The sequence below is a fragment of the Passer montanus genome, unplaced genomic scaffold (genome assembly GCF_014805655.1).
Source record: "Passer montanus isolate IOZ18808 unplaced genomic scaffold, ASM1480565v1 scaffold196, whole genome shotgun sequence".
In the NCBI taxonomy this organism is placed as follows: Eukaryota; Metazoa; Chordata; class Aves; order Passeriformes; family Passeridae; genus Passer; species Passer montanus.
Window position 1 is genome coordinate 264,067 of NW_024366547.1, and position 22,253 is coordinate 286,319.

The window sequence follows — 22,253 nt, forward strand, 5'->3', positions numbered from 1 at the left end:
GAATTAGGAATTGTTCCCTGGCAGGGTGGGCAGGCCCTGGCACAGGGTGCCCAGAGCAGCTGTGGCTGCCCCTGGATCCCTGGCAGTGCCCAAGGCCAGGCTGGACAGGGCTTGGAGCAGCCTGGGACAGTGGAAGTGTCCCTGCCATGGGAACGGATGGGCTTTAAGGTCCCTTCCCACCCAAACCATTGGAGGATTCCGTGCTTCATGCAGGGATGGGATCCTGATCACTGGCCAGAGTTCTCCTCCTCTCCCCTCTCATTTCCCTGGCTCCTTCGGGGTGGTTGGGGTGACACACCTCACACCCACAGGCCAGGGTGGCAGTGCAGGCAGTGCCCTGTCTCCTGCCTGCTCCCCATGGCCAGCCTCCAGGGATCTGCCCCCTGTCTGAATTCCCTTGTGGAACCAAGGTTGTTCCTGCCATCCCCCTGCGAGTGAATGTGACACAGCCCGAACAGCCCCATCCCTCCTCAGCGTCTCCTTCAGCCCGGACCTTCCCAAGGGCAGGAACTCCATGAGGAGCAGGAGGAGGAGGAGGAGGACTCGAACCTGAGAGGATTCCCCAAGGGCTGCTCCTCCAGGGGTTCATAACCTTCCCCCCCGAACCCCACCGAGCGCAGGATCCCGGGCTGCTCTCTGGCGTTCCCTCCCCGTGCTGGGGGCCGGCTGGGGCCCCCCAGGTCTCGCCCCCCGGGGAACGCCCGCCCGTGCCCCCAAACCCCGCTGCCCAAATCCCGGCCCCGGAGCCTCCCCCGGGCCCGCCCGCCTGAGGGCAGTGCTCGTGACGTCATCCATCCGCGCCCGGCCCCGCCCCTCCGCCCCCCCGCCGGCCGCCGCCGCCATGGAGTCGAACCGGGACGAGGCGGAGCGGTGCATTGGCATTGCGCTGGCCGCCGCCAAGGCCAACCAGCCCGACAAGGCCCGCCGCTTCCTGGAGAAGGCGCAGCGCTTGTACCCCTCGCAGCGGGTCCGCGGTGAGCGCCGGGCCGGGGGCGCGGCGGGGGGCCCGGGGGAGCGCGGCCTGCGCGGCCGCCGCCGGGCCTGACCTCTCACCCTCACGGCGCCTGCGCAGTGCGCGCGGGGCACGCCGGGAAAGCGAGTTCGTCGGGGGGCCCGGGGTGTGTCCTGGGGTGTCGGGCCGCGGTACCGGCCGGGAGCGGGCACCGGTGGGCCGGGAGCGGGCACCGGTGACCCGCGGCCTCTGTCCTTAGCGGGGACCCCAGTGAGGAGGGTGCTGGCAAGGGGAGGGGGTCCCTGAGCCGCGGGCACAACGCCCGCTGCTGCTGGAGCGCTGAGGGGAGGGAAGGAGCTCGGCAAGGCGAGCGAGAGGTTCTCGGGGGGCTGTGAAAAGCCCTTCTCCTCCTCCTGTTACTCCTTCCCTATTCCTTTACTCCTTCTCCTATTCCTCCTCCTGTTTGTCTCCTCCTTTTATTCCTCCTTTTCCTCTCCTATCCCTCCTTTCCTATTCCTCCTCTCCTTCTCCTATTTGTTTCCTCCTGGTTCTGTCCCTCTCCTCCTTCTGTTCTTTTCCTCCTGGTTCCATCCCTCTCCTCCTTCTGTTCCTTTCCTCCTCCTCCTGTTCCTCTCCTCTTCCTGTTTTTCTCCTCCTCCTCTTATTGCTGTTCCTCTCCTCCTCCCTCTCCTATTCCTCTCCTCCCTGTTCCTGCATTCCCCCTCGTGTTCCTTCTCTCCTCCTCTTCCTCCTCATCTCTTCCTCTTATCCGTTCTCTCCTCCTTTCCTCCTCCTCTCCTCTCGCTGTTCCTGCTGTTCCCATGGTGTTCCTGCTCTCCCTGCCCTGTTCCTGCCCCAGCAGTTGTCCCTGTTTGCAGACAGACGGGCCGTGGCCGAGCCCACGCTCTCACACGTGGAACAAAACAATCCTCCCAGACTTTCTGCCAGATTTTCGTTTGTTTCCGTCATTTCCTGAAAGCTGTAATTCATATGGGAAGTGGTTTTTTTCCCTGCATGTTCTTACAAGGCAGAATATTATGCACAGGGCTGAAAGTTTAATTATTTTTTTTTCTTTGACCTCATCAGAGTTTGGGTTCTTTGCAGCTTGTTTGCCCCAAGGCTTCCTGTAATCCTCTTTTTGGTTGCACCAGGCCTCTTCCCTCTGCCTCAAACACAATGTGTGCTGTGGTGTGGTTTTCCTCCCCTCCCTTTCCTCCGGAATTTATACTTTGGTGAAATTACTGGGTAGGAAAAGTGACTTTTGGAGGGAGGCAGAGCCGGGGGAGGCAGCAGGGAGGGTTAATGTTAAACACAGCGTGCTGGTTTGTGGCCAGACCCAGCCAAGTTTCTCATCCCCAGCCCTTTGCTGCCTGTCCTGCTGGCTCTGCAGTTGGGAAACGCTGCCAGAGATCCCCGGGGGTCCCTGAGCCCCTGAGGAGCTCCTGGGAAATCTCTTCCCAGGAATTCCCCGGGGTTTGGCAACGCTCAGCAACGTGGCCTTGCCCAGCCAGGGCTGCAAACTCTGACCCTGGCTGGGCTTCTGGGGATCAGGGAAGGGTTTTGCAAGGGGATTGCAGCAAAGATCTCCTGTGTCAGGGCACGTTGGCTGAGACACAGTCACACTCTGTCACCTTTCAGTGGGAGCTGGGGAAAACCTGTGGGAAGTTGGGCAAACGTTGGCTAATAAGGGAGGAAAAGTGCTCCATGCTGGGGGGAACTGAGTTGGCAGAGCTGAAACCTCATTCTGCCCTCTCTGCTTCAGTAGTGCCTGAATTTGTGCTGTGCTGGGGCTGCAGAGGATGCAAAAAGCAGCAGCAAGTTTGGGGCTGTTCAGCAAAGTGGGACTGACCTGTGGGCAGCTGTGGGTTTCTGTGCTTGGGTTTGGGATTTGCTGCACTCTGGACAGCAGGGCAGGGGGGATTCTGCCCCTGTGCCCAGCTGAGACCCCACCTGCAGAGCTGCCCCAGCCCTGGGGCCAGCACAGGAGGGACCTGGAGCTGCTGGAGAGAGCCCAGGGAGGCACCAGGGTGATTAAAGGGATGGAGCAGCTCTGCTGGAGGAAAGGCTGGCACAGCTGGGGCTGTGAGAAGGGTGTGTGGAGACCTCACAGCTCCTTCCAGGGCCTGAAGGGGCTACAGGAAAATTTGAGAGGGATTTCATCAGGAACTGGGGTGCCAGGACAAGAGGGAATGGCTTCCCACTGCCAGAGGGCAGGGATGGATGGGATTTTGGGAAGGAATTGTTCCCTGTGAGGGTGGGCAGGCCCTGGCACAGGGTGCCCAGAGCAGCTGTGGCTGCCCCTGGATCCCTGGCAGTGCCCAAGGCCAGGCTGGATGGGGCTTGGAGCAGCCTGGGATGGTGGAAGGTGTCCCTGCCCATGGCAGGGGGTGGCACTGGATGGGCTTTGAGATCTCTTCCAACCCAAACTGTTCTGGGATCAAAATCTCCTGGTAAGCTTTAGGGAACTAAGGCCAAAGCAGCAGGAAGGGGGTAGACAGGGGAGCAGCCTCATGAGGTGAAATTTAAAATCATCTGGCAGATTGCTCCAGGTTTGGAAGGAGCAAAACCAAGGACTATAATTCAGTGAACACTGAAGCACTGGAAATATGAGGGAGGGAAGAATTTAATTTTTCTAAAATAAATTAATTGTAATTTGTGAAGCCCCCAAGCCCAAAAGCTCACCCAGTGAGTTACTGCTCCTTAGCCCACTGTCCTTTGCATCCCTCATCCTCTGTTGGCTTTTGGATTCCTGAGTGGATTTTTCTGCCCCCCCTGAGCACTGGAGCCAGATAGGATATCTTGGCTCATCTCTTGGCCTGCAAGTGTTGTTTGCACTTGCCTGAAGAAGGTGATAGCCCATAGTGCAAGGTCTGTGGTGTGCAATCCATGGGAGGAGCTGGAACAGCCTTCCCAGTTCCAGGGTCTGGATAAAGGACTGCAAGCTCAGGATACTGGGGCCTCTGTAAATACCCTTGGCTGGCTTTCATTGTAGCTTGTGTGCCTGTTCCTCTGGGTGGGGGTGAAGAAATCAGTCTGATGCTTGGTTTAAAAAGCAGTTTTAAACCACAGTGCTGTGCAGCTGCCAGGGAAATGCACGATGGAGGGATGCTTGGAGTCTCCCTCCTTGTGGCACCTGGGTGGTCAGGCCAGGCCTGGGTGGTTAGACAGTGCCTGAGCCTTGCAAGGAGGAAGAGGGAAGGTGGATTGATCCCCCAGTAACTGAGGGAAGCTGGGTTCCACAGCTCCCAATCCATAGGTAGCGACAGGAGAACAAAGCGCCCGTGTGGGGAGCTGGCAGCCAGCAGTGCTGCAGCTCTGTCCCCAAAAGGAGAGTGTCCCCGTGGGATTGGCAGCCCACAGAATTATTTTCTAAGCTCTCTAAAGATATGGCATCGTCACATCACTTCCCCAGCACTGTAGGCTCTCAAAAGCAGGTGATAAAAGAAGAATAATACACTTTATAATGTGCTGGAGCACAAATTTGGACATGCTTTGCTGTCGAGCAGAGATGGAAGGGAAACAAGGACAGGGATACACTGCTTTGCTGGTCTGCTGTGGCTCCTGGACTGTCTGTCTGGGTGGTCCTGGGGTGTTTATGTGTGTTGGGAGAAGCAGAATGTCTTCAGGAGTGGCCCTCACACCTGGGTGAGAAGCAACAGAAGCTGAAAGATTACATGGGAGGAAAGGTGAGGGTCTTCCTGGAGAAGGATGGGGGAGGTCTTGGGAAGGTGGCAGAGATGAAGAGAAATCTCTTCATGGGAGAGCTGGAAGGGCAGGTTGAGCTTGGTGCTTTCTTCTCTATGTTTTTGTTTCTCTCGTTTCAGTTCTGCTTGAGTCACTCAACAAGAACGAGCAGTCAGCCAATGGCCAGTCCCAGCCCAGGGAATCCACCAACCCTCAGTTCAGGAAAATGAGTGGAGAATTCCCATCAGCCAATGGAGAGGCTGGGGGGGAGGCCCCCAAGGGCTACACTCAGGACCAGCTGGATGCAGTGAAGAGGTTTGTGCACAGCTCTCCGGGGCATTTGTTTGACTTTATCCATGGTACCTGTCTGCTTTTCACAGTATTTTAAAGATTTCAGCTTTGAACCATATGGAATAGTGTTAAGAGCATGCCCAGGAGGATTTATAGCCCCAGCAGCCCTGGTGGCAGCTGCCTTGGGTCTGCTCGTTTTCCAAACCCCGTTTCAAGCTTCCCTTTATTCCTTTCTCCCATTTGCCCATCCTGGGAGCTGAAGGACTGAGCTGCAGGTGCAGTCACTTGGTAAACTTTGTTTAAGGTTATGGGCACGGCCTGAATTGTGCAAGAACCACTTCAAGGGACTTGCAGGAATGTTTGTTACGTCATCCACTTCTCCAAAAACCCAGCCTGCTGGATTCTGTCTCATCATGTGAGAAGCAGAAGCCCTGGCTGGGCTGAGTGTGCCCAGGAGGAATGGGCTGCACACCCTGGGCTGCTCCCTCCTTCCTCCTCTGGAATTCAGCTGGTGCAAGTTTTACATCTGGGAATTAGCTGAGGAGAGAGTGAGGAAGGGGAAAGGCCAATATCCTTCAGGTGCTGCAGTCCTTCCCAAACAGCCTCCAGCACACGAACATGATGAATGTGGAGTTTATTTGCCAATCACATTCCTGTGTGGGTCTGAGGAGAGGCCCTTCCTCCTCCACTGGCCCGACTCGTTCTGTGCTGGGTCACCTCTGAGAGCAGGGGCTGAGTAATCCAGAGATCCCTGAGCAACATCCACCGAAACTGCTGCCTGCAAACTCTCAGGGCTGACAAATGTTCAAGACAAAGAGGTTTTTACTCCTGGCACTCAGCGTTTGCTCCCCTCTCCCCTGGCAGGGTAAAGCAGTGCAAAGATTACTATGAAATTCTGGGAGTCAACAGAGAAGCTTCTGATGAGGACCTGAAAAAGGCCTACAGGAAACTGGCCCTGAAGTTCCACCCGGACAAGAACCACGCGCCAGGGGCCACGGAGGCATTCAAAGGTAAAGCCAGCTCCAGATCTGTGGTTTGCCCCCAACTCCCACTGAGAGAGCCCTTAAAAACAGCCCCACGAGTCAGGCAGAGTGAAATAAAGCTGCTCTTTGTGAAGCTGTCTCCCTTCAGAGCTGGACATGTCATGACCAAAGTATGAGCTTAAGATAATAAACACAGGTTGGCGTGGTAGGATCCACCTCTGTAGGCTGGGTTGAGGAGAAGCCTTCCTGCTCTTTCTCCCAGCAGCCCTTCCCTGTGTGTTGCTCCAAGCCTCACTGCTCAGGAGGGAATTCTGTCAGGATTAACCCAGTTAACTTGTGCAGCTCCAGGGGCAGACACAGGGCTCACAAACCACTGAGGAGAAACATTCCAGGAAACACCCAACTATTAATGGGTGGAATTGGTGGATAGAAATCCCAAGTGGAAGTTTCTAGAGTGGAACTGCAGCAGGCATACAAGTGAGCCCAGCCAGAACTCACAAAAGGAGCTCTGGTTCTGCTGCAAAGAGCCCAATTCTCAGAGCCTCTCTATAAATGCAGCAGGGATGTTTCCTGGGTAATAAAATACCTTAAAATTGGAGTAATTTTCCAAGAGAGATGCTATTGCTTGGAACATATAATCCCATTTTCTCCTGCAAGCTGTGGAAGTTTGATTATTACCATTGAGCTAAACACAGAAATCCTTGGTGCCAGTCATACAGCACTGGTTTGGAAGCCATTAAAACAATCTGATTCTGGCCACTTTTTAGAAAGAAATTCTTTACTCAGGACAGTGCTGAGGCTCTGGCACAGGCTGCCCAGAGAAGCTCTGGCTGCCCCATCCCTGGAAGTTTTCTAGGCCAGGTTAGACAGGGCTTGGAGCAACCTGGGGTATTGGAAGGTGTCCCTTCCATGGCAGGGGGTGGAATGAGAGGGTCTTTAAGGCACCTTCCACCCCAAAGCAGCCTGATTTTGGGAGTGAAATGCATGAGACCTTTGCTGGAGCAGGGAGCAGGACTGGCCTGATGTCAGTGTACTGGTACAGTATTCAGGTGAGCTCCTCACAGACGCAAATTCAGCAGTAAAAGTCTTAGGTAAGGTTTGTTCAAGCCTTTTAAGACTTAAATCCTCCCCTGATAAGCGTTAGCAAAGAGTGACTGACCCCCAGCTACTTGGGAGGGCCTGTGCTGGTGTGGGGGGCAGATGAAAGGGACACAGCTATCAGCCCTGCCTGTGCAGAGCTGCTGCTCCACAGCTCATCCTTGCATCCCTCAGTGGCCAAAGGCAGGTTTCCTCACCTGTAATCTCCAATAATGATGTTTGCCCAAGGCTTTGGCAGGAGTTACGTGCCAGAAGTGGAGCGTTCAGCAAAGTGCCCTTTATCCCCCACTGCGGGGTTATCTCCTGCAGGCCTTGCCTCCATGGCTTCCTGTCCTTCAGCCCCTGAGCTGAGCTGAAGTCCACCTGCTTGGTTCCAGAGGGTGACGGGGGAAACGTGCCCTGCTGTGAGGATATGAGTTAATTTTTCCTTATGTTGATGTATTAGCTGAAGTCTTGGCGTTCGCCTTCCCAGTGGCCGCTGATAAGGTGTGTGCTGAGCCCGTGTCCCAGTGTACAGTTCCAGCTGGCTGCAGGCTGTCTCGTGGCAGATCTGCATCACTGCCTGTCTGCTCCTGGAAAAAAGCCTTGAGCCTGGCTGCTTGGAGCTAAAATCCTGCTTTGGAACGAGGCATTTCTTGGGCTTTGTCAGCACAAAGTCAGCAAACAAACCCACTCCGTTGCTGTTGTTTCCCTTGCTCTTTCCAGCTGTGTGGTTGATACACTCTGAGTCAGTCCTTGTCCACCAGCTTCCCTGCCTGGCTCTAGAAATGTTTGCTCTGGGTGCACTAATTATAACCAAGAAGGAGATGGAGTGTATTGACATTACATCCTCTGCCCTCCAAATCTCCACTCCAAAAAGAAACTGTACACCTCCCTCTGACCATGGGGGAAATGTTGAATCTTGGAGCTGATCTCCTCCAAATGGGCACGTTATCCCCCTTTTCTCCCTTTTCTATCCCTTCTGCCCCTGCCTTTTACACACCAGGCAGCTGCTGCCATGGGCATTTTGGGCCCTTGCAATGCAGAGAGGCCTGGGGTGGCTTGGGACAGAGGGCAATGGGAAGCTGGAATGTGTGGAGAGGTGAGTACAGAAATGGGAGGGTGGCAGGCAGACATTCTGGGAAAAGGGCTCAAACTCCTGAGGCTGGAAGGAGAGGGACCCAGGGACCTGGCAGGGGTTTGGTTCCAGTACATTTCCAGCCTCACAGGCACTGGTTAACAGTCCTTGTAATTATGCACCTTGCATGTGGCATCTGGAAGTGCTGAAACTCTTAGCTGATGGATGCAACTTCTGGCTAATGTTTCCTTAGCAGCTTTTATGGAAAGTTTTAAAGTCCCTTTCAGGGATTTAGCCCCTATTTAAATTCTTTGCAGTTCTAGTTGTAGGCTCTGACATTACATTCTCTTAATGCCACTTTTGAATAAAATTTGTCAACTAAAATTTGATTTCCCTACACAGCTGAAGGGTTTCTCTGGGGACATGCACCAAATCCTTATCAGTCATATCACAACTTCCTCATTTAAATTAATTAAGGAATTTTTCCCTGAGTGTGGTTTCCTCCTGCCTGGATTTGCCCGAGCCACGTGCCAGGTACCCGTCGCAAAGCCATGGGCAGCCAAACCCCTTGTTTTGTGCCACGAGAAAGGCAGATGCTGGCAGTTTGCAGGGTGCAGGGGGGAGGAAGGAGCTAATGCTTGCTGCTTGTCCGTGTGGCAGCCATCGGGAACGCGTACGCCGTGCTCAGCAACCCCGAGAAGAGGAAGCAGTACGACCAGTTCGGGGACGAGAAGCTCAACGCCGCCCGCCACGGCCACAGCCACGCCGACTTCCACCGCGGCTTCGAGGCCGACATCTCCCCCGAGGACCTCTTCAACATGTTCTTTGGGGGTGGCTTTCCTTCCAGTAAGCACCTTGAATCTGCTTGTCTTGTGTGGGGCCTCGTCCTTTGGGGTTCTTTAGGCTGCCCTGGGTTTGGTGAGGGGGAGTTCTCCTTCACGTGTGGCCAAAACACCTTGAGAATCTTTGGAGAACTCAGCAACCCTCAGAGCTGGACTTCTTCCCAGCTTCAGGTGTTTGTTTGCATGCTGGCAACATCAGCTGCTGTTAGGTTGGGTTGAGTGCTAGAACAAAAAGTGATTTGTTTTAGGGGTTGTTGTGAAAATAATCCTGTTTTGAGAAAGGCTTTTCTGCCCGGTGGTTTTGGAATTTAAATCTTCTTATCAGAGCAAACTGCGGTAACACCTGGGCCTTGTTCTTGATCTGTGTCTGCTCCACCACGCAGCTAGAACAGGTTCCCCAAGATCAGCAGCCACTTCCTTCCCTCCCCTGTGTCCCATAAAAAAAGGGAAAATAGTATTTATGTAGCATCATTTAGACCTTGTGAATTGAAAAATAATTCTGCATCCTGTCCGTCCACAGTGCTGATCATGGCTTGGGGAGCAGGAAAGAGTCTGTTCCTTTACTTTCTCAAAAGGCACAGAGTCCGTGTCAGGAGAAGGACATTTTGGAAGACTCCTTTGTATTTGTCCCAGTCATATCTGATTGGAAGTGGACATGTGGCTTCTTGACCTCTGTGGGCCAACTTGAAAAAAAAATTATTTCAGTTAAGAAAATTCACTCTGGTAGCTCTTTCCTGTCTGGAATATAAGCACTAACACCCAACACCAGTGGCTCAAAAGCATCTGGAAGCCTTTTGCAGCTTTTGTGCTCTGGCAGAGAGGCCAAGAAGCTAGTCCTGCAAAAACAGCATGTTGCTTTTTTAGCTCAGTCTCTTTTTCCCTTTCCTCGCTGTCCCGAGAGAATTGAGGGCTGCTCTCTCAGCCTGGCTCCCTTTGCAGCTGTAGCTTTGACATTTAAAACAAGACATGGAAGAGCTTTGTTTGCAGGGTGGGAAAAACCCCAGAATTATTTCTGTTTGTGACTGGTTTTAATCTGTTCCATCAGAAGGGAGAAGGCCTGTGCAGGGTTTTCCCTCTCTGTAGCTGACCCTGCTTTGGGCAGGAGGTTGAACTTCCTGAGGTCACTTCCAAGCTGAGTTTTCATACAATCCTGCAAAATCTTGCAGAATGAACTCTGTGCCCACTCAAAGCACCTCAGGAATATCCTGTTTCAGCCTGTAAGCAGGTGGAACATGGATCATGGCCTCCTTTTGTGGTCCCTCCTGGCCAGCCAGCAGCACCCTCCACACTGTGACCTTGGAGTAAGAGTTTTCTTCTTCCTTCAGGTAATGTGCACGTGTACAGCAATGGCAGGATGAGGTACACCTACCACCAGAGGCAGGACAGGCGGGAGCACCAGGGGGATGTAAGTGGAAAACACCTGGGATCTGGGAGGCTGCAGGTTTTCCCAGCCCATCGCTGGGTGCTGGTTCCTGTGCCTGCCTTGTGAAACAGTCCTGCTTGTTGCCACCCTCCCAAACAGAAAGCTGGAGTCAGAGTTATTGTGGCTGTTGTCTGGGCAGAGCCAGTTTTATTGTAAAAAAAAAAAAAAACAAACAAGAACTTCCTGAATATTTTTATCTCAAGCTTAAAGGTGGAACTGAAGGGAGCTTGGGAGGTGAGGGAGGGGGGAATTACCTTCATCTGTCCAGCACTGAAAAGGGGAGAAGGCCATGCCTAAAACCAGTCCTGCTCACTAGTTTGCTCTAGGAAAATGAGCTGTGGGCATGAGGCTTTTGGAATTCCCTCCCAGGGCTCCCCTGGCAGTCTGCTCTGTCCTTGTCACATCCAGAGAAGGGCCAGGGGGTTTGGACCTTTGGAGTCCCGCTGTCCTGTGGGCTTTCCCCCGCTCTGTTGGGTTACTCCCTGTGAAAAGCAGGAGAGAGGAGATTTTGGAGCACTGGGAGGGAAGGAGGGAGGGAGAGCAGTGCTGTGGGATCCTTGTCCAGCTGTGTGGGTGGCACTGCAGTGTGTGTTTGTGTTCCCTCAGGGCGGCCTGGGGCTGTTTGTGCAGCTGATGCCCATCCTCATCCTGATCATCGTGTCAGCTCTCAGCCAGATGATGGTCTCCAGCCCACCCTACAGTTTGAGCCACAGGCTGTTAGTACCCATTCCTCTAAAACTTACCCACATGGGGAGGGGGTGGGCTCTGCAGGGGTGTGGTGGCACGGGGATCTTGCCTCTGTTCTTCCTTTGGGTTTTTTTGCTTTATCTCCTGCCCCCATGGCTCCTGCTGCCAGTGAAGTCGTTGTGGTTCTCAGGTGTGAGATACAAGGTGCAGGGAAAGTTGGAGGGTGCTCACTTCCCTGATGGAGAGAGTTCCTTGCCAGGGACCTTCTGCAGTCCATACCCACAGCTGTGTCTGTCATGGAAAGGGACAGACAAAATGGTCTGGGGAGGCTGCACTGAAATCCCATATGGAACAAATTGAGGTGCAGAGTGTGAAAAACAAAAGCCATGTTCTCCACAAAAGCTTAGTACAACACAGTAGAGGAAGAGGATAAGGAGTAAAAGACACTCCTAGAGAACTCCCCCGTTTCTGAACTCTCATCTTGCCATGAAATAGCTTTGGCCAGACATTTAGGATGTGAAAGTGAAACTGCTGTTCCAGATCCTGTGGAAATGCCCCGATCTGCTCCCTGCAGTGACTAATGGAACGTGTCCTCATTCTTAGTCACTTTGCAGTGCTAACAAAGAGTGGGAAAACAGGCTTGATTTCTGGCTGCTTGCATCATTCTTGGCAAAGGCTCAGTGCGTGTTCAGTGTGAGTTCTTACGTGCATTTAGAGAGGGCAGACCTGGTTGCGGCCTGGTGTTCCTGCCTATTTTCACAGGTAGCAATGTTTGCCATTGATCATAGAATCCCACAAGGCTTTGGATTGGACCTTAAAATTATCTTTTTCCACCTCCTGCCATGGCCATGGACACCTCCCACTAGTTGCTCCAAGCCCAGACTAGCCTGGCCTTGAACAATTCCAGGGAGGGGCATGATGTTAAATACTATAAAACTCAGCTTAGCTTTCAGATTTAGAGTAAAGACTGTAACATTGGTCCTTGGGACCAAAACGTGGGATGGTTTTGGCACAGTTAAGGGTTATTCTGAGAGGGTGAAGGCTGTGGAGCTGTGATTTCCACAGCTGGCATTAGCATTGTAAAACTAAGCATTACACACATTCACCAGTTTGGTTTGTACTGGTGAAGAGTTTGTGGGGTGAGAAGACACAGAAGGGAGGGAGCATTTAAATGGGCAAGGATTTGCTTCCAGCCTTGCCAGCTGCCAGAGGAAGCCATCCCTGAGCCCCAGATGTTTCTCTGCTGCCCCATTCCCTGTTCCCTGTGCTGTCCCTGTCTCTGCTCGCTCAGGTAGCAGCAAGCAACCCAATTTCCAAGGCTGGATTTGGGCAAGGGTGGGAAGTGAGCTCATCCAGTGCTGCCAGAGGCTGTTTGAGCTGGCTGAGGAGGTGCAGGGCCGGCAGGAGGAGCTGCTGCATCACTCCAGCCAGCTCCTCTGCCAGGAGGGGAGGGAAAGCTGTGCCTCAGCTCAGCCAGCAGGGCAGCAGAAGCTTCGAGCCCACAGGTTTAAATGCCACTCCTCCATAGTGAAGGTGTCACTGAGGAGGGCATGGTGCTAAAGAACCACTGTTACCTTTGTAAATCTCTTCCAAAAAGGATCTTCCTGCTGGAAGAGCTGCCTGGCTGTGGGCCTGATTGTTACTGTTCAGTAACACCTCGTGGAGGCATGGTGCTAAAGAACCACTGTTACCTCTGTAAATCTCTTCCAAAAAAGATCTTCTGCTGGAAGAGCTGCCTGGCTGTGGGCCTGATTGTTACTGTTCAGTAACACCTCGTGGAATTGGCCTGACTTATTTGCATGTCTGACTGCAGGTGACAGGTTTCTTGTGCCCTGGTTTTCACAGTTCACACCCCAGTGTGCTGCTGCAGCCCTGCCATCCCCAGTCCTTCTCCCGAGAGGGCACCCTCTGTAGACCATCTTTATCCAGGAGAGGAATATGAACTTTGGGAGAGCTCAGGCTTCTGCCTTGACAGAGAAAATAGTGAACTTGGCTTTTTCCAGGCTGCACCTCTGCCTTGAGAAATCCCAGCAGAGCTCTGTGCTCTGTTCAGTCCATTCAGTGACCCAGCACTGGGCCCTGGTGAAACGTGCAGGAGCCTTGGGGATCCCAGCTGTGTGCTCTGATAACAGCCTGGAGGGTGAGCTGGATGAGTTCATGTTTATAGCTGGCTTAAGAACCAGGCTGGCTCTCAGTGCAGCAGCTGGTATTTATTACAGGGAACTTCTGGCACGTCTCCAGGTGGAGCCGTTCCTGGTAAATCCAGCATTTGGGCCCAGCTCCTGTGTTACAGCTCACACACACGCCCGAGGGAGGATCTCTAGGTTTACTGAGTGGCAGGGGAAGCAAGAGCAGGGCTTTGTCTGAAATTCAAATCCACAGGGCCAGGGGAGGAAGAGATTTCCTTCTGGAAAATGCTTTCTGTGCTGGTTGGTGCAGGCCGGGGCACAGAGCAGGTCCCATCTTGTGAATGGAGGAAATCACAGATTTAATAATTTATTGGAAATTCCAGGGAACATTTTATTTTAAGTGAGTTTAGGCCCTGGGCAATGTGTCTTGGAGTTATGTCTGTATTCAGAGCTCTGCCCACCCTGCTGGAGGCCTGGCAGCTTCTCTCTCCCTGTGTTGGTGGTTGGTTTCCAGCAGAAATGCTGCTCCCTTCCACCCTCCAAGCCGGTGGCCGGATAGGGGTGAGAGATGTTTCCTGCTGTTTGGAATCACATCACCCCAGCTGGGGGCTTTGCTGTGCCCCTGAAACGTGTCCCACACCGTCGTGCTCTTGTCCCCGCACCAGGTCTGTGGGTCACACACACAGGAGGGTCACAGAGCACTTGAAAGTGCCCTACTACGTGTCCGAGAACTTTGCTGAGGAGTACACGGGCACGAACCTGAAGAACGTGGAGCGGAGCGTGGAGGACGACTACATAGCAAACCTTCGCAACAACTGCTGGAGAGAGAAGCAGCAGAGTGAGTACTGAGGGGCAGAGCTGCTCCCTGGGAAGCTCTTTGGCTGAGGACTGAGTCGTGCTGTTATACTTTAACACGGTGCCAGCACATTTCCTGTGTTGTTGGCTTTGTTTTTTCCAGTCTATGACTTCATGACAGGCCCGGTATGTGGGGGTTTTTTTGTTTTGTTTTGCTTTTTAATGCTGCTGCAGAACTGGTCAGACAGGAGCTGTGCCCCAGAGGTTCCCCTGCCATGTCAGCAGGATACCTCTGCTTTCCAGTGGAGGGGGAAGGTAGAACCTCTGGGATCCCTGCTAGCCCTGTGTAATATTTCAGTTGGTCAAGGACGGTGCTGGAAAGTGCTGCCCATGGTGTCATGCCTCCCACATCCCACCCCTGCTGCAGGGGCTGCCCAGGCAGATGATCCAGGAGATATCCAGGTGGCAGAGGGTGGTGAGGGCAGCGAGTCCAGGGGTAACCTGTGTGCTCTGGCTGCTGTGATGGTCACGGCTCTCGGAGCAGTGGCTGGGGTAGGATTTCAGCTCTGGAATGCTGCAGGGGCTGTGATCATCCCTGGGTGGTGCCAAACACGGAGCCCTGCTGGGGTAACCTTTGTGTGGGCTGCACAGGCAGCTCCTGGGAGCAGAGCTGGCTTCCCCTGGCTTTTCCCGGGATGGATGAGCTGTCAGCAGCTCTTACGCCCATCCTGTCCTGAAGGGCGCGGGGCATTTCCTCACCCTCATCCTCATCCTTTGCTTCACCTTGGACAGCTGGAGGTGCCTCCCGTCCCCAGCAGGGCCTGGCAGGGGAGTCTCTTCCCGAGGGCATTCCTGACTCTGAGCTTTTCCCTTTGCAGAGGAAGGCTTGTTGTACCGGGCACGCTACTTCGGGGACTCGGACCTGTACCAGCGGGCACAGAAGATGGGCACCCCCAGCTGTAGCAGACTGTCAGACGTCCAGGCCTCCCTGCACGGATAGTCCCAGCCCACGCACGAGCCGGGAGCAGGGAACCCTAGTGCTTTTATCACTGACATCCCTGATTGAGACACAGCCCTCCAGGAGTCTCCTCGGGGTGCACGCGTGCGGCCTCCCCTCCGACGGCGCTCCCTCGTTAATCAGGAATTGATTGGGTTTAGTTTGCATGTCGGCACCCTCGGCTCTCTCCAGGCTCCCTGGTTCCTCCAGGAACAGGGCAGAATCCCTTGGTGAGGTTGGAAGTTTCTTATGTGCTGTGGCATCCAGCCCCCAGGTTTTAAGGAGCCCTTGGCTTGGGTTGCTTTGTTGTCTGTTTGCTGGGAAAGCTGCTGTCCCTGGCACATGAAGCAGCCTGGTGACAGGGAATGGAGTCCCACCCAACAGATGTTCCTTGTCCCCCCTCCCGTTGCTTTCCCATTCAAGGACAACAAAGCAAATGTTCCCAGCAGGTTGTAGAAGTAACTTACTGGGTTAAACTGGCAATCAAAGTAAAAGCAGCTGGGGGGGAGGTCTGGAAGATTTGGGGGTTGGAGAGCTTGGATGAAGGAGAGCCCGAATAACACAGATGAGACCGGACGTGCCGGGAGAACTGCACCAAAATAATGAAAAAAATTGCCACAGGGTTTGGAGTCCTTTTTCTGCAAAAATGTTTGGGCTGATCTTGCCTACCAGGTACTGCTGGGCTGCCTATGAAATGTGCAGATCCCACTGCCCCAAAATGATCTGAGCACAGGATTTCTATAGAAAAACCCCTGAGTGAAGCTTGTTCCAGGTGTTGTATGGACACCGTTCTGGCTCACAGGGACTCTTGGAGGATGTTGGCTGTTGAGCTGCTTGATTTGCACTTTTGGGGGTTGTTTTCCTCGGCATCTGAAAGTTTGGCCTTTAAAGCAAATCCTCTGGGGCACATTGGGCTTTTTGTTGGGTGCATCCTGGTTTTGGATCCATTCTTACCTTGATCCTCCCGCTCTCTCGTTTGGATGACTGCGCCTTTTCTGGTGTTAATTACCTGCTTTTCTTTAATTCCTTCCCTGCACCCGTGGTCTGGAAAGAGCCTGGAAAAGCTGCTGCCTGTGCTGTGGGGTGGGGAAGCAAGGGGGAGTCTCAGACTGGCCGGAGTCTGACACTGCTGCTGCTTCTGTTCCCAGAGCATTGAAACGCCTGAAGACTTTGGGGAAGTGCACTGAGCCGAGGTGGCAACTTTGCTATTTAAAAACGAATCAAACCTTATCTTAAAAATGGAATTGGAGAATTAGCAACGCACAACTGCCCCTCTTTCTTCTCTCTGCCTCCCTGACGATCGCAGGCAGCGCTTGGGACAGGAAATCCAGCTCTCTGTCTTCCTCCTCCCCTTCCAACACCACAGGTGTGCTCCCAGGATCCCAGAAGGATCCCACAGCCCCTGGAACAGACACACAGAGTGTAAAATAACACTAACTAACTGCAGAAGCCGTGAAGCAGAAGGAGAATCTTCGCCGCTGCCAATGGAGAGAGAAGTGGGATTTTGTTGACAAAGGAAGACACTAAAGAAAAAGAAAATATAATCTATTTAGCATTAATTTATAGCTGTATATATATTGTACTTTTAAACTATGCAGGGGTTGGATGATTAAATTATTTTGGTTTCTGCCCGTTTTGGGGAGCAGGGCAGCAGGAAGCCTCTTCCCAGGGTGTCTCTGTCCGCAGCACTTTCCTGCCTGGAACACAGGAATCCCTTTGCAGTTCTGTCCTTTGCTCCTGAGAGGACATCCTGTGGATGGGGACATCCATCCACCTGCTCTTGGGGTTGTGATAAAACCAAATCCCAGCCGTGCAGGGGGTCCCAGAGAGAGGGGGAGCCCGTCCAGAGCCGTGGATCTGCAGCGTCGGCGGAGCCGCGGGGTCAGCTGAGCGCCGGCGTGGCGCTCGCCGTGGGAAGGATTGTCCTGGATGGATTTTGCTCGTCAGTCTTTGGTTAATTTGTGCATGTAACTCCTTTTTCTGCCGAGTCTGCTCGAATTCTGCCTGGTAATCAGCGTGCTCCGTGCAGAGAGGGCTTTCCAACAGCTCTTTGTTGGGAGGTTTTGTGCTCGGGTTCCTCTCCCTCCCCCCCGGGCACCCACGGGCACTCCCGGGTGCAGCCTGGCCCTGGCTTCCCACCCCATCCCGTGTTTCCTGCAGGACACCTGGAAAACGCCACAAATCCATAAGGAACAAAGCATTCTGTTGGAAGAAGTTCTGCAGGGGGAGGTCAGGGGATGTGTGACCTGCCCTGAGGCTGCTCCGGGTGAGGAGCCATCCCTTGGAAGCAAAGCCAGCACGAGCAGAGCCACCTCCCATGGAATAAACTGGATTATTTAATTTTTTTTCATTGCTCATTTGTGTCTAAAGACATTTCCAGTGAAAACCATCCCCTGGCATGGTCAGGGCAGTGAACTGGGAGCACGGCAGCTCCCGGGTGGGCTGGCAGAGGTGGTTTTATCCCGTTGTCCTTAGGAATCCATGCACTCTGTCTTGGCTGTTTATTTATTTTGTGAAATCTCAGCCTCCCGTTGGCTGCAGGCCCTTTATCCCACAGCCACCATGGCTTGGACCTGATTTTAAGAAGTTTTATTATTTCTTTTTTTTTTTTTTAATGGTTCCTCCACCTTAGAAGAAACTGGGTGGAAGTTGAGGATTGGAAATGGCGCTCGATAGAGGCACAGGGATGATGGGGACGGGGTTAAACCAAAATCCTGCTCACAGAAGGAGCTGGATGTGTTGCCCAGTGGCATTCCCTGGCCAGAGCCTGCCTGCCAAAACCTTCAGGTTATTTTTCCTGGTCAATACCCACAGATCACAAGGAGGGAGAAGGCATCAATCCCAGTGGATGCTCACAGAGGCTGTATCTCTCGATTTAGAGTTAATTATACAATTGTACATCTATAAATAAATGTTTATAATGTGAATGGCTCCAGCTGGGTTGGTGTGCTGTGGATCCCTGCTCCAGCCAGCTCTGGTTTTGCAGCTCCTCGGTGCTGGATGGAGTTTGGGGCTGGCTGAGAGCTCTGGTCCTGTGGGGGCTGCCCTGATGGGGCAGAGGGAAGGACAGGGAGGGGATGGAGAGGACGTGGTGCCCCTGGCAGGGTGACAGTGAGCACCCAGCAGGACACCTTTGCTTCAGACCTGTTCTGCTGGGATGTGCCCAGAAGGGCCTTCCTGCCATGAGCCCCACATCCTCTGGCTGAGCCTTGTTCTCATCCTGGGATGCACAGGCCTGGCAGCATTATCCTGGTGCTGGAAGGTGCCCGGTGGGCAGGAAGACTCGGGCTGCCTTTGTTCTGGGCAGAGACACTGCCTTGGGTGCCCTTCCTGCTGGCAGTGGCTTGGAAACTGCCAGCTGCTGGCCCCAAAGCCTCGGGGGTGGATTTGGGAGGGTCTCTTTTCCTCCCCAGGCCCGTGCACCAAAGTGCTGCAAGCTTTAGGTGGGGATTTTCCCTTTTTCTCCCTTTTCTCAGAGGGCAGGAGTGGGAATTTCTCCCCTTTCCCTTTTTTTCCCCTCTGAGAGGCCAAGGGTCACGTCCCTGCCATTTCCCCTCTGGCAGTGAGTCAGCCCTGCCGGCACAGGGCACATCCACAGCCCAGCTTTTGGGGTGGTTTTGCTGCATTTTGGGTCATTCCCAGCCCGGAGCAATGGGAGACGCTCTTGAATTTCAGGGTGTGCTGCTCCCTGCCCACTCACCAAAGTGCGGGTGGTTTGAGCTGCCCATTAGGTCGTTAGCCCAAGCTTTTAATTGGAGCTGCTGCCAAAGGCAGGGAGGCATCAAAGGAAGGCAGGTGCTCCAGGAACATCCTCCTCTGGCAGGTGGGGAGCCAAGTGGACCCTTCTTCCCCCCATCAGTGTTTTTGGTAGCAAAAACATGAGGGTTTAGCACTATCCTGGGATTTACACTGTCATTTGAATCATTGCTGCTGATGTCCCCAAAAATCTGCCTTTTCTCTGCTGGCACCTGGGATCCCTGGGCTGATGCTGGTGCCACAAATAGCCCAACTCTTCCCAGGTCCCAAAATATCCCTTTGCGTAACCCCCTGCCTTGGGAGACATGTGATCCAGCCTCGCTGGAAGCTTCTGCATCTTCCAGGGAGCTGCCAAACCCCAGGGACCTTGAGACACCCCCAAATTTCTCATGGAAAGGCCATTTTGCTATAAATAAAAGCAAAGTTTCACCTTCACAGCTGGGGCGTGACTGGGTGGTCCCACACGGAAGGTTTTGCTGGGCACCCCCAGGACAGAGGCTGTGCCATCTCTCTGTGTTGGCTTCGAGGAGTTTTGGTGGGGTTTTCTTTTTGTTTTCTTGGTGTGATTCATTTTAAAAAACTGGGTATGGAGCACCTCGCCTTCCCTGAGAGTGACTTGGGGGGGATGAGTGGGGGTCACGCTGCTGCTGGCAGCAAGGGCCACCCCTTCAGGAGCTGGATATTTTAAAAACCTATTTCTGGAGCTGGAAATAGCCCTGCCAGAGTCAGGATGCCTGGGCAGGGCTGGCAGTGCTGCCGTCACCGTAAATCTCCTGGGATCAACTGGGCTGCCCCAGGAGCTCGGGCTGTGGGGTTCCCTTTCCACCCCTCAGTGTCCCCAGGGCTGGGTTTGTGCTGGGTGACCCCACAGGGGATGCCCCTCACGTGAAGGGGGGATGCCCTAGCACGTGATCCTTTGAGAAATGCTCCAAGCCCCAAAATTTTAGGGGAAATCCTCCCTCTTTGCACACGTGTGTGTGTAAAAGTGTATTTCCAGCTGTGTGAGCCTGGCACTGCTTGTTGCCCTGACTGCTGCCAGGTGATATTTACACCAGTGAGCAAAACTCCAGTTATGGGCCATTCATGTCAAAAACAAGGTTTTTGTGGTGAAAATTCTCATTTAAAAAGTCATTGTTTGTCCACAGGGGTATTAAAAAAAAAAAAGCCAAGGCTGAGCCAGAAGGAGCTCACACGTGAATGGAAATGGCTTTTCAGGCTGCTTTTATCCCCCCACACCTTCCACGGGCTTCTCCTCTGCCAAGCAGCTTAATTATCCCTGAGTGAAAGCCTCTTCCCCGAGGCCTCTAATTGCAGGTTTGGGTAATTGGCCTCAGTGTTGCAGAGTGCGTTTGGGGCTGGGCCGTGCTCCCCCCGGCAGGTGTGACCCTCCTCCTCCTCCTCAGTGCCAGTCTGAGCCCTTCCCGGGGTTTGTGCCCCGATCCCCTGCCCTGGCTGCCCGGGGAGGAGCAGCAGCCCTGGCTGGGTGCTGGGGTGCCCTTGCCTGACTCAGCCCCCCTGAGTCACAGCCCCGTGGCTCCCATTAGCAGTGGGTGCCGTGGGATTCCCTACCATTCCCAAACCATCCAGCTCCCAGCGCAGGGAAAGGCTTCCCGAGGGTGCCAGCAGGGAATTTCAACCCCGTGGTTGCATCATCCCGCCCCCAGCAGAGGTGACAACAGGGAGGCTTATCAATCAAGACAAGTTTTATTAGAAAAGTACAAAACCACCCGAAACGATTGCATAGGAATTCTCGCACTTGAACATCAAGTGTATGAGTGTAAACTGTAACCAACGAAGTGCCCCCGGTGTGTCAGGGCCGGGGGTCCTGCCCTCCGGCCCCTCTCCTGATCAAAGACACCATTCCAGCCTTTGATCCAGACCCCCTCACTGCCACGCTCCCCTCCCCGAGACCCCATTGATTACAATCCTGGTTTACAAACCCCCGTGACCGATCAGGAGCCCGGCGCCCCTCCGGCAGCCCCGCTGCCGCCTCCGGAGCGCGGTGCCCGGGATGGTCCCGAGCCGTGCCGGGCGGGGAGCGGCCTCTCCCCACGGGGACCCGGCCTGCCCCGGCTGCTGCACCTACAGCCCTAGTCCAGCCTAACCCAAACTACAGCGGCTGCCGGGAGCCGCCCCGCTCCGCCCGGCTCTCCGCAGCGCTCGGCAAGTGGCTGCTCCGGCGCGGCGCTCAGCACTCCTCGACGAGCAGCTGCTCGGAGCTGTACAGCTTCTTCTTCATCACCCTGAAGCCCGTGCTCAGCTTCAGCGGCGCGAAGGCCGGCCCCGAGGCGAACAGTCCCTGGATCTTGGGCCAGAGGCGGGAGTCCAGGCGCAGCACCAGGGTGAGCTGGAAGGTGGGCACCACGGCGGGGTCGGCGGCGATGCGCCCCACGTCGTGGCAGGCCTTGCCGTGCTCCACGCACAGGTCCAGCAGGGCCCCGCGCAGCCCGCAGGGCTCGCTGCACGCCAGGCGCAGCAGCTCCGCCCGCACCTGCGCCTGCAGCTGCGCCGGCATCAGCAGCCGCCAGCAGCGCCGGGCGCCCAGCGGGGCCCGGCCCAGCGCCGCCTGCACCACGTCCAGCAGGCTGGCGCACAGCAGCTCGTCCTCGGGGTCGTGCAGCAGCTCCAGGTCCATGTCCGGCAGGGAGACACCCTCGGCGTACTCGGCATCTGCGGGGGGAACAGAGGAGGGTCAGCACCGGGGCACCGTGGAGAGACAGCGATCCCAGGGGTGTGCCTGGGACACACCGACCCAGGGGTCTAGGCGCGCTAACAGGGGCTCGGCACAGCACCGCCACCCCCTCCACACAGGGACCCTCATCCATGCCTTGAGGGAGCCGCACTCACCTCCCTCCGAGCCGGAGGCGCTGCCCAGGGACTCGCAGTCGGAGGTCTCCAGGCGGCCCCGCTCGCCGCCCGCCAGCCGCTCCCACAGCCCGGGCATGGCTCCGCACACAGCGCACCCGCTCGGGCCGGCTCCGCCGCCGCTCTGCCCGCTCCGCCCGCTCCCCACCCTTATATAGCCGCGGCACGCCGGGCCACGCCCCCCTCCCCGCGTCCGCCAATGGCAGCGCGGGGCACGTCCGCGGCGTCTCTCCTGCCCGGTGACAGCGGGAAGGCCACGCCCCCTCACCGGGCCACGCCCCCGGCGGCCCCGGCGCTGCAAACGGGGCCCGCGGTTGCGTCAGGGCCGGGCCGGCCTGGGGGGGCTGCGCTGGCCCGCACCCCCGGGACCGCACCCCCGGCACCGCACCCCCGGGACCGCATCCCCCGGGACCGCATCCCCGGGACCGCACCGCACCACAGCACCCCCCGGGCACCCCCGCACGGCTCTCCCCGGCCCGCCCAGCACCCCCAGCCCATCGCTCGGGCACACGCATCCCGTCCCGGTGCGGAAGGGGACACCGGCCCTGTCCCCGCGGTCCCGAGCCCTCCTTGGCCGGGAAGCCGATGGTGGTTCCTGTGGGTTCGGGGGTTCGGTCCGCCCGCTCTTGCAGGGCTGTCTGCGCGGTGGCACCGGGCAGGGCCGGGCGCTGCTGGCCTGGCACGGGATGGCGCT

At 55.3% G+C, this 22,253-nt stretch overlaps 2 protein-coding genes across 3 annotated transcripts; one reads left to right on the forward strand and one right to left on the reverse strand.

The window, feature by feature from the left end:
- Nucleotides 1-799: 799 nt before the first annotated feature.
- DNAJB12 (DnaJ heat shock protein family (Hsp40) member B12) lies at nucleotides 800-17,869 on the forward strand. Of its 2 annotated transcripts, none has more exons than XM_039706702.1 (8): nucleotides 800-974; nucleotides 4,777-4,951; nucleotides 5,792-5,937; nucleotides 8,726-8,911; nucleotides 10,233-10,312; nucleotides 10,937-11,046; nucleotides 13,812-13,984; nucleotides 14,820-17,869. In XM_039706702.1, the coding sequence occupies exons 1-8, from the start codon at nucleotides 842-844 to the stop codon at nucleotides 14,939-14,941; spliced, it is 1,125 nt and encodes a 374-aa protein (XP_039562636.1). In that variant the 5' UTR covers nucleotides 800-841; the 3' UTR covers nucleotides 14,942-17,869. The 2 variants fall into 2 exon arrangements, with proteins under 2 accessions (XP_039562636.1, XP_039562635.1); XM_039706701.1 differs by lacking the exon at nucleotides 800-974 and adding an exon at nucleotides 3,290-4,638.
- Nucleotides 17,870-20,384: 2,515 nt separating this feature from the next.
- Nucleotides 20,385-21,703, reverse strand: DDIT4 (DNA damage inducible transcript 4). Its single transcript, XM_039706703.1, has 2 exons — nucleotides 21,542-21,703; nucleotides 20,385-21,364 (listed from the first exon to the last, which is right to left on the reverse strand). Exons 1-2 carry the CDS (start codon nucleotides 21,636-21,638, stop codon nucleotides 20,883-20,885), a joined length of 579 nt encoding a protein of 192 aa, XP_039562637.1. The 5' UTR covers nucleotides 21,639-21,703; the 3' UTR covers nucleotides 20,385-20,882.
- Nucleotides 21,704-22,253: the final 550 nt, after the last annotated feature.

Bases quoted from the DNA above. Each gene is read 5' to 3' on its own strand.
- DNAJB12 (XM_039706702.1), top strand. From the start codon at position 842: ATGGAGTCGAACCGGGACGAGGCGGAGCGGTGCATTGGCATTGCGCTG. The intron at 8,912-10,232 runs GTAAGCACCTTG...TTCTTCCTTCAG, and splicing joins TGGGGGTGGCTTTCCTTCCA to GTAATGTGCACGTGTACAGC. The intron at 11,047-13,811 runs GTTAGTACCCAT...TCCCCGCACCAG, and splicing joins TACAGTTTGAGCCACAGGCT to GTCTGTGGGTCACACACACA.
- DDIT4 (XM_039706703.1), bottom strand. From the start codon at position 21,638: ATGCCCGGGCTGTGGGAGCGGCTGGCGGGCGGCGAGCGGGGCCGCCTG. The intron at 21,365-21,541 runs GTGAGTGCGGCT...TTCCCCCCGCAG, and splicing joins CGCCTCCGGCTCGGAGGGAG to ATGCCGAGTACGCCGAGGGT.